The sequence below is a fragment of the Myotis lucifugus genome, unplaced genomic scaffold, assembly GCF_000147115.1.
Source record: "Myotis lucifugus unplaced genomic scaffold, Myoluc2.0 scaffold_8, whole genome shotgun sequence".
Taxonomy (NCBI): domain Eukaryota; kingdom Metazoa; phylum Chordata; class Mammalia; order Chiroptera; family Vespertilionidae; genus Myotis; species Myotis lucifugus.
In genome coordinates, this window is record NW_005871056.1 from 13,717,531 (window position 1) to 13,728,401 (window position 10,871).

Here is a 10,871-nt window from a genome sequence, read left to right on the forward strand (position 1 = left end):
TCCGGTCAAGGGCACATGCGTGGGTTGCAGGCTCAATCCCCAGTAGAGGGCATGCAGGAGGCAGCCAATCAATGATTCTCTCTCATCACTGATGTTTCTATCTCCCTTTCCCTTCCTCTCTGAAATCAATAAAACTATATATTTAAAAAAAAACATAGTAGGCACTCTACATATTTTTTGGTTAGACAGGGAAGCCATGGATTGTGAATGATGATGAGGGCTTGAACTAGAGCAGTGCCTCAGTGATGTGAGCAACTTTACATGAAAGTAATCAACTTAAAACCCTTAACTACTTAAATTAAGCATCCTATTTTGAACCTTGATTTTTTTTTTTTAACAAAATATTAATTCATGGAAGTCAGCCTTAATGAAATGTTTAAAGCTGGGGCTCTGGAGTCAAATGCCTGACTTCAAATCTTAGCTGTACCCTTAATTAACTTTTCATCTTTGGGCAAGTTTCTTATTTCTTATGATTCAGTTTCTTCATTTCTAAAGGAGATCTTAATGCAGATTAAATTAAATCCTATAAAGTGCTTAGCACAGTACATGGCATATAGTAAATGCTCAATAAATGTTAGCCATTATTATTTTAGATACATGTTTGCTTAAATTAACACAGCCATTTGATATAATGGACAACAGAAAGGTAAATGTTACATTCAGATCTGAGTGTGAGTACTAGGTTTGTAGAGGTGCTTAAACCTTTCTGAGCCCCCATTTTTTTATTTGTTAAAATGGAAATAACTAGCTCATAAAAAAGTTTGCAAGCAGATAATATATCTAAGAGCCCACTGTATCATACCTCATTGTAATTGGTGCTCAGAAAGTGATTGCTATTATTATTTATTACTATTATTATGTATTATTGCTGGCTACATAGGTTTTTCCAAGTTGAGACACCATGTTTTGCTCATTCAGTGATTGACAGACACTCAGGTTGGCTCTACTTATCATTGTTTTATTAATGACACCGCTAGGAATCACTTTGGACAAATTACTTTGATAACAGAAGTGGACACAGGTGGCACTGACTTCCTTGGACATGTTCTCCAAAGTGGAACTATTTATATATATAAAAGACTAATATGCAAAGTGTCCCCTTGGGAGTTCGGGAGACCTGGAGTTCATTTGCTCTCTATGACATGCACTGACCACCAGGGGGCGGCGTGGAACAAAGGAAGGCCCTGGCCAGCAGCCGTAAGGAAGGCCCCAGCTGGCAGCCGGAAAGCCCTGATTGGCCCTGATCGCTGGCCAGTCCTAGGGACCCTACCCGTGCACGAATTTCGTGCACCGAGCCTCTAGTGCAGGGGTGGGCAAACTTTTTGACTCGAGGGCCACAATGGGTTCTTAAACTGGACTGGAGGGCCGGAACAAAAGCATGGATGGAGTGTTTGTGTGAACTAATATAAATTCAAAGTAAACATCATTACATAAAAGGGTACGGTCTTTTTTTTTTTTAGTTTTATTCATTTCAAACGGGCCGGATCCGGCCCACGGGCCGTAGTTTGCCCACGGCTGCTCTAGTGTAATTATAAGAATTAAAGAACTTGTTACATGTTAATTAAAAAATCCACATGAGGTCAGGTGGATTCATTTGGCCCTTATAGTTCTTAGGAATAAAAACACCTTAAAAAAAGAAAAGAAAAAATATCTTCAAGCACTCTTGTGTGAGAGAGAGAATGGATTTCTTTCCATGCCAAATTGTCTGAACACAGGCTTAGTTATTTCTAGGAATAAGACAAAGCAGTGAAAAAGTTTAGTTGCCAGTTGAGTGATTCTTGGAGAAAAATATTAGAAATGGGTGCCAGCACTCTAAAGTGTGAGTAAACATCTCCATTTCTGGATCCTGGTAAAAGTCAGTCAAGAAACTTTTTTCTTGGAGTGAGAGCTATTAAGATTTATTCCATGATAATCACACTCTCTGAACCTTGCAAGCAGTGTCATTTGATGACTTGCATATTGGGGTTTGGAAGCATATTTCTCTATGCTTGTCAAGCTTGAGCTTTTGCTGAAGCCTCAGTTGGAACTCTTTGCGTTCATCACTTGCTAATTTCTGAGAATGCAGCACTCCTGAAGGGGGATATTAATTGTCAGTAATATCTAACTTTTATGGATTATTTATAGTTTGTCAAGTATTGTTATGTTTTTAATTTTATTTTTCAATTACAGGCAACATTTAATATTATTTTATAATAATAAAAGTGTAATATGCTAATTAGGCTGGACAGCCAAACGACCTTCCGAACGTCCTTCTGGACAATCTTCCGGACAAAGCCAGGGCTCCAAGGGCCGAGCCCTTTGCACGAATTTTTTGCATCAGGCCTCTAGTTATTTTATATTAGTTTCAGGTGTACAGCATAGTGTTAAACAATTATGTAATTCACAAAGCGATCCCCCTTCATAATTCTAGTGCCCACCTGTCAGGTATTGTTCTAAGTGTTTTACATGTATTAACTCATTTAATCCTTGAAATTTACATTTGGGGATACTGAAGCCCAAATAAGTAGCTTATCCTGAGCGTGTAGCTTGTAGAGGCTAAGCTAGGATTTGAACACAGGCTGTCTTGTTCTAGAACCCTCACTTCTAAACCTTCACTGTTATACAAAGGGTCTGTCATGGTGAATGTTATTCCTGGTTTACTCCTGGGACACTCTTCCTCCAGGGAGCCATGTGGCTCGCCCTCCACTCCCTGTCATCTTTTTCTGCTCATGTTTTCTTCATAGCACTTTCCACCACCTGAAATACTATTTATTTTTATTTGTTTGTAGATTTGTTTATCTTTGGCCTGTTTTTCTACCACTGACTAGAGAGGGCAGAAATTTTTGTCTTGTTTTGCTCACGCTATTCCAGTGCTTATCAGGTGCTAGTAAATAGTGAATGAATGAACGATTGTGCTTTTGGTTACTTCCTGAACTGGTATCATAAACCTGCTTTTCTCCTCATCCCTCCCACACCTATCCATATTGTGTTCTGTAAAGTGTGTAAAAGGAAAAGTGATTCAAATTTATATCACTAAGTACATCAGCTGTTTATTCTTATCTCATTCTCTTCCACATGTGAGTTAGACTTCTGCAGCCATGGAGATACTTATTTTTAAATACGTTTTTATTGATTTCAGAGAGGAAGGGAGAGGGAGAGAGAGATAGAAACATCAATGATGAGAGGGAATCATTGATTGGCTGCCTCCTGCATGCCCCCTACTGGGGATCAAGCCTGCAACCCAGGCATGTGCCCTAATCAGGAATCAACCGTGATCTCCTAGTTCATAGGTTGATGCTCAACCACTGAGCCACACTGGCCCAGCCATAGAGATATTTTTGAGGATGCATTCTGAATTGTGGGTTAGACTGCCTTCTAGAAATACTGCCTTGATCATCTTTGAATAAATGCTAGTAAATATTTTTGTCCACAAGAATGAGGTTTGACATCTAACTTATACCATTTACAAAATTAACTCAAATGGATCGTGGATTTAAGAGCTTAATGTAAGAGCTAAAGCTAAAAATATAAAATTCTTAAAAGAGTGCCTTTGGGTTAGGCAGTAGTTTCTTAGGTATACAAGAAAGAAAGGAAGAGAGAAAGAGAGAGAGAGAGAGAGAGAGAGAGAGAGAGAGAGAGAGAACCACAAGCAATGACAGAAATAATAGATACATAAGGCTAAAATTTTATGTGCAAATGATTCCAACCAACAAAATGGGATAAAAGATTTACAAATCACGTATCTGATTGTAAGGGACTAGTATCCAGAATATATAAAGAAGTCTCAGATTGCAATAAAAAGACAACCCAGTATGGAAATAGGCAAAGAGTTTAATAGACATTTTTAAAAAGAGTGTACAAATAGCAAGTAAGCATGTGAAAAGATGTTCAACATCATTAATCATTAGGAAAATGTCAATCAAAGCCACAGAGACACCATACCACTTCACACCAACTACAATGGCTATCATTTAAAAGTTGGTCAGTGTGGCTCAGTGGTTGAGTGTCGACCTATGAACCAGAAGGTCACAGTTTGATTCCCAGTCAGGGCATATACCTACCATATTTTTCCGGGTATAAGATGCTATTTTTTCTAAAATTGTTAGACTGAAAATCGGGGGGCTTCTTATACACGGAAGTCAGCAGAGGAGGGAGCCGTGGGGGTGTAGCTGCCCATATCTTGTCACACAGGCTTCCTCCAATCACGAGCCTTACTGTTACTGATGTCAGCTGATGCCATAATTGGAGGTGGAGGTGGAGAGTGCACAGATGCAACAAGGACCTGAGCGTTCTGAGCCCATAAAGATGTCAATAAATAAAAAGCATTGTCTTACTCTGCAAAATTCAAACTGAACGTAATCAGCTATGCAAAAGAACATGGAAACAGCTGCAGAGAGACAATTTGGACCTCCTCCCACTGAGTGTATGATCAGACAGTGGAGAAAACAGGAAGAACAACTCCTTAAGATACCAAAAAAGAAGGCCTTAAGAGGAAAACCAGCAAAATATTTGGTTTCTGCCAAGACCGGTTTGGCTCAGTGGATAGAGCGTCGGCCTGCGGACTGAAAGGTCCCAGGTTCGATTCCGGTCAAGGGCATGTACCTGGGTTGCGGGCACATCCCCAGTGGGAGATGTGCAGGAGGCAGCTGATCGATGTTTCTCTCTCATCGATGTTTCTAGCTCTCTGTCTCTCTCCCTTCCTCTCTATGAGGAATCAATAAAATATATTTAAAAAAAAATATTTGGTTTCTTAATTTTGGGTTGGAAAAGTGGGGGGCGTCTTATATATGGGAGTGTCTTATACATGGAAAAATACGGTAGGTTGCAGGCTTGATCCCCAGTAGGGAGCATGCAGGCAGCAGCCAATCAGTGATTCTCTTTCATCATTGATGTTTCTCTCTCTCTCTTTCTCTCCCTTCCTCTCTGAAATCAATAAAAGTATATTTTTTAAAAATAGAAAAGACAGACAAGAAAAAGTATTGCTGAGGGTGTGAAGAAATTGAAACTTTCATACATTGCTGATGGAATTATAAAATGGTACAGCTACTTTGGGAAAACAGTTTGTCAGTTCTTCAAAATATTAAATTGAGTTACCATATGACTTAGCAATTCTACTCCCAGGAATACCCAATATAAATGAGAGCATATATCCACACAAAAACTTGTACACAAATGTTCATAGCATTATTCATCATAAATAGCCTAAAAGTGGAAACAATCCAAATGTCCATCAATTGAGAAATGGATAAATAAAATGTGATAATCTATCCGATGGAATATTATTTAGCCATATACAGGAATAAGTACCAATGCATGCTACAACATGATGAACTTTGAAAACATATGCTAAGTCATAAGAGACCATATATTGTGCAGTTTCATTTATATAAAATGTCCAGAATCAAATCTATAGAGAGAGAAAGTAGATTACTTTTGCGTGGGGCTGGGGACTGAAGGGTAGAAGGAGATGGAGAGTGACTGCCAATGGATACAATTTCTTTTAGGGAAGCCAAAATTTCCTAAAATTAGATGGTTGCATAATTCTATCAGTATACTAAAAAACATTGAATTGTATACTTTACATGGGTGAAGTATATAGTGTATAAATTATATCTCAAAAAAAGCTGTTAAAAATGAATCATATTTTGCCATATCAACCTCCAGTTTGAGCTGCTATTCTTAAACTGCACCTAAGAAATACCCACTTCTGTAACATGCACTGAAGATCTGTTTTCATGTCACTTGATGCCTTAGGTAGGGCGTATACTTTACATCTCCAAATGTATAGCACAGTTCCTCATACTTAGTAGCCACCAAATATTTATTGAACTGAAATAGCAGTATGGCAGTTAGTTTAAGAGGGGGAAAAGCCAGTCATTATCTTCAAAGATTCAGCCTCCTCTACCCCCTGTCCTTTTCCCATCATATATAAACATATGTGTGTATGTGTGTGTGTGTGTGTAATAACAATATCTGCTTTACTATTTACAAAGCATTCTCAAATGCATTAACTCATTTAAATCTAAAAGCAACCTTGTGAGGTCAGTGTGATTGTTACAGCGGCTTTACAGAGAAGGAAACTAACTCAGAAAAGTTAATCTCCAGTCACCATGGGACATTGCCGGGCATGAAAGCCAGGGCCTTTCCACTATATTTCACAGTCCTTCCCATCCCTACATTCATAATAAGGACCCTGAACCACTGATGGCAAGCCAACTACAGATGGTTTACAAGCCTCATTTCAGAGTCAAAGAGAAATTATCCTTTTGGTTACCCATTTTATTAGATTGGCTTGAGCAGCCAAGAGTTAAACCCATCAACAGAGGTATAAAATAAAAGCAGTTTTTCTCAATTTCTCTGTTTTGTTGCAAACATTTCTGGCGGTTAGAAAAATTGATTCTTATGATCAGATGTGGGTTCATGCTGTGCCCATGGTTTTATTTATTTTGTTCTGAAGAAATGAGTAATAAGTCCATTTGCTTGCTGTTCCCTCTGGCTGAGCTAGTTCTGCTGCACAGCAGTAGGAGAAGTTCTGTTCAGTAGATATTTATTGATGTGCTTTTAATGTGCCAGGCAGTACTCAAGGAGCTGGGGAGACAGAGATGAGTAAGCTCCAGTCCTTATTCTCAGAGGGTCCGTAGTATCTTCCAGGTCCTTTAATCATGGCATGCAATTGTTCTTTTGGGAGGATTTGGATTAGTTTGCTTTTACATTTTGGTAAAATGCAGTCCCTCTCTCAGAAAGTTGCTATCTGAAGTATAAGAATTTTTTGTTGGTTGAGGGTACAGAAAGAAAAATGACCCAAATGTTTAGAACTCAACAGTGATCTTTCACGTCAGAACCAGTCATGTTAGATTCAGAGTTTGATGACATTTTCTTCCCAGGCAGATCAATATAATCCATTTATAGACTCTAAATAAAAGTTGAGACTCTTAAATAGACAATTGAAATTCAGCTTCCTCTCACTTACATTTGCCAAGTCATCACCTCTATGCATCCTGTGAATTTATTTTAAAATGCTAGAAGTATATGCCAACATTCAAGAAGTTAGGGCAGTGGAGGAAAATTACAAAGTAGAGTAAAACCAGTCATCTCAAATGTCACTATCCTGAAACTGAAAGGTGGCTGGATCTTGCACCTCAATCTCCTCATCTGTAAAATTGGAGATAATTAAACTAAATAGCAATTGTAAAGCACACACCCCCACAAAAGCCCACAATAAATGTGTATCTTATTAGAGCAAAAATAATCATTTTTATATAGTCCCTTTGTCTTGTTTTTTAGTTGTTTCCTTGTACTTTTGTATTTTTTATATGATTATTTTCCATCTTGCTCTGTGTGATTATTACCCGAGGATATGTTTTCCATTGATTTTTTTAGAGAGAGTGGAAGGGAGGAAAGGAAGGGGAGAGAGAAAGAGAAACATCAATGTGAAATAGACACATTGATCTATTGCCTCCTGCACCCACCCCGACCGCCCAGGCTCAGCAAACGAACCTGCATGCAACCCAGGTACGTGCCCTTGACTGGAATCCAACCCACAGCCCTTCAGTCTGCAGGCTGATGCTCTAACCATTGAGAAACACCAGCCAAGTCTAATTACTGTGATTTTTAATAGTTGTACACTGTTCTGTGGTAGGGTATGAGTGTATTATCATAGCTTTTCCATTCCCCTATTGTTGGACATTTCGTTTGCTTCCAGTACTTGGGTATTGTAAATTGTGCTTCAGTGAACAGTTGTATGTATGTTACTCACTTAGCTCCTGGGAAATCTTAGGCAGTTTACTTCATCTCTGTGTCATTGTTGCCTTGATGCTAAATGGGGTTAGACTAGTATCTACCTGAGAGGATAGCTGTGTAGGTTAAGTGAGGTAATACAGCAGAGCACTTGGAACAGTGCCTGGCACTTACCAGATGCTCAGTAAACTTACCTCTTAACCTCTGTTTGGGTTTATTTCTTTAGTCTCACTCTCCAGAGATGGCTTTTAACAATTTATGATGTCAACAGCAGTCATCCCAGGTTTTAACTATTTACCTCTCTTTCCCTTTAAAATAATCGTGAAAAACAAGTTTCTCCATATTTGGGCAGTTCGTTATGCCCAGAACTCACTTCTGCTCATTGCCCTGAAGAGTCAGACCTCATGTCACAAAGGTGGGAGTTAAAGGCTACTTGTATGTTTTCCTGAGCGATCAGTCCCCAGCTGCTTTCCACCAAATTGTAGCGTAGGTTGATCTTAAAAACCAGGCATGTGTTATTCCTTACTGAAGTATATACTGAAGAATAAGAAAAAAGTGTCCTGGCAGATAATGATTTTGATTACCCCTCCCTGCTCCCCACTCCCAAAAAGCAATCAACAAGAGTTATCATTTGTCCTGGTTTGCCCAGTGGAATCATTCATAGTGCTCCCTTCACCTTCAAAAGTGACCTAGTTTAGATGATAAATTGTCACCTCTTCCCAAGGGATTCTCAGCAGCCAGAGTATCTGCCTGCACTTGCTGCCTCATTACTCCCCTAGACAACATTCTGTCTGTCCAACAAAGGTTTCAGCGGCTGCTTTCACCAAACTTCATCTGGGAGATCCTCACATGTGCCCAGCCTTGAGTTAACATTAACCAATAGACATTCACTCAACTTTTCCCATTTTATCACCACCCCTGTCCCCCCATATCTTGCTGATAATAATTGTCAATGGTTTAGGCAGGACAGGGCACTTTAAATTTGTTTTAAAATTTGCTCTTTGTCCTTCAGAATTATTTATTTTGCAGCTTAATCCATTCCACTGGCAAATGTACCTTTTCCCATTTCTCTACTTAAAATTTAAAAATTAGCCCTGGTCAGATGGCTTAGTTGGTTGGAGTGACGTCTGTACCCCAAAAGGTTGCAGGTTCGATTCCTGGTCAGGGCACATATGTAGGTTGCAGGTTCGGTCCACTGTGAGGGCACATAGGGGAGGCGACCGATTGATGTTTCTCTCTCTCTCTCTCTGTAGCTTATAGGTCAGGATGTGGATCATCAGTGGGACATTTGTTTTTTCATTTGTTTTAACCAGGCGACCTTCGGATGGTGGTTGGAGAGAATAAGGCAAAAGTGATGGATATTGTAAAGCCCAACATAGCCCACTTTCGTGAGCTGTATGGCCACATACTACAGGATAATCCACAAGTGGTGTATAAAATCCAGCAAGGCAGACTGGAGGTAACCGTGGAAAATAACTTCTACCATTCCTAAGCAAAGATCTATTTAAGGGAGAAAGTAAGGGTTAGAACAGTATAACTAGTGTAAAAACGTATTTTTAAAAGTAAGTTTTATGTGTAAACATGTTCTTCTGTATATTTGGAATAATGCTGAAAAAGGTAACAAAAGAGACTGACAGTAAGAGGCCACCTTTGGAGAAGGGAGCCAGGGTTAATGTGGGAGAGTGGCTTCTCTTCACCATATGTATCTCTCTTGCCATTTGAAATTCTTACTATGCATATTAATTATCAGTAAAAAACAAGTAAGAATAAACTCTCAGATTACCTTCTTTCTGTCCCCAATCTCATTTGCCTCCACAGAGGTACCTTCCTGACAGTTTGGTATTTATTCTTCCAGATTTTTTTGCATGCATTTTTGTACCTGTTTGTACCTATACACATACATGATGGGATTTGGTCTTTTTTGTGTGTTTTGTTTTGTTTTACATAAATGGACTCATGCATATTATTCTGAAGCTTCTTTTTATCCCCCATTTGTTATATTAATTATGTCTTGGAACTCTCCTGTTGATATATTAAATGAAACTTATTTCAAGTTATTTTTAAAATAATATTAAGTATTTGAAAATAAATATTAAAAAACTTTTTCTTTGAGAAACAATTTGGATTTAAGATTTTTTAAATTATAGGAACCTCAGTTTTTAAAAAAGTTTAGCATAAAGAACACTCTATTTTACTTTTTTATGTTCATCTTCCAAATAATAGGGGCAGCTCATCCTATTTAATAAAAGAGAAACATGGTAATTAGCCGTACGACCGCTACCCTTCCCATTGGCTAATCAGGGCGATAGGCAAATTAACTGCCAGCCAAGATGGCAGCCAGCAGCCATGCACTGAAGCGAACAGGGAGGCTTGCTTGCTCCAGTGATGGTGGACTCCAACGTTCCCCACCTGACTTGCTGGCCTCTCAGCTGCAACTCTAAGCAACTATGTTGCAAATATAGAAGCTAAACAAAACCCCAGAAACCTGTTTTAGTCAGCCGGGCTTCAGCCAGCGGACCGCAACATTGTATCAAATACAGAAGGTAAACAAAGGCCAGAAACCTGCTTTCAGCAGCCGAGGCCTCAGAGCTAAAGCTGGCCCAGAATAAAAAAGAAAAAAAGGAGCGGTTGGGAGCTTCAGTCACCCGCCAGCCTGAAAACGGCCCTCAGCCCCTCACCCAGGCTGGCCAGGCACCCTAGTGGGGACCCCCACCCTGATCCAGGACACCCTTCAGGGCAAACCAGCCGGCCCCCACCCGTGCACCAGGCCTCTATTCTATATAGTAAAAGGGTAATATGCCTCCCAGCACCGGGATCAGTAGAGCCTCGAGTCCTCCCGGCACCGGGATCAGCGTGACAGGGGGCAGCGCCCAAACCCCCTGATCGCCCTGCGGCTCTGTGTGTGACAGGGGGCGGGGCCACAACCTCCCTATCCGCCCTGCTCTGTTCGTGACAGGGGAAGGTGCCCCAACCCCCTGATCAGCCCTGCTCTGTGCCTTATAGGGGGGAGCTCCCCAACCCCCTGATCGCCCTGCAGCTCTGTGTGTGACAGGGTGCGGCGCCCCAACCCCCTGATCGGCCCTGCTCTGTGTGTGACAGGGCGCGGTGCCCCAAACCCCCTGATCGGCCCTGCTCTGTGGGTGACAGGGTGCGGC

At 40.3% G+C, this 10,871-nt stretch overlaps 1 protein-coding gene across 7 annotated transcripts in view; it reads left to right on the top strand.

The window, feature by feature from the left end:
- Positions 1-10,871, top strand: part of TAMM41 (TAM41 mitochondrial translocator assembly and maintenance homolog) — a 49,724-nt gene that overhangs the window by 19,927 nt on the left and 18,926 nt on the right. For all 7 annotated transcript variants that reach the window (XR_002828004.1, XM_023749657.1, XM_006083830.3 and 4 more), the window contains one exon: positions 9,030-9,175. Coding sequence is in view for 6 of the 7 variants with exons in the window: in XM_023749657.1 (XP_023605425.1) it covers positions 9,030-9,175 (146 nt within the window). In the remaining variant the exon portion in view is untranslated. The remainder of the gene's footprint in view (positions 1-9,029; positions 9,176-10,871) is intronic.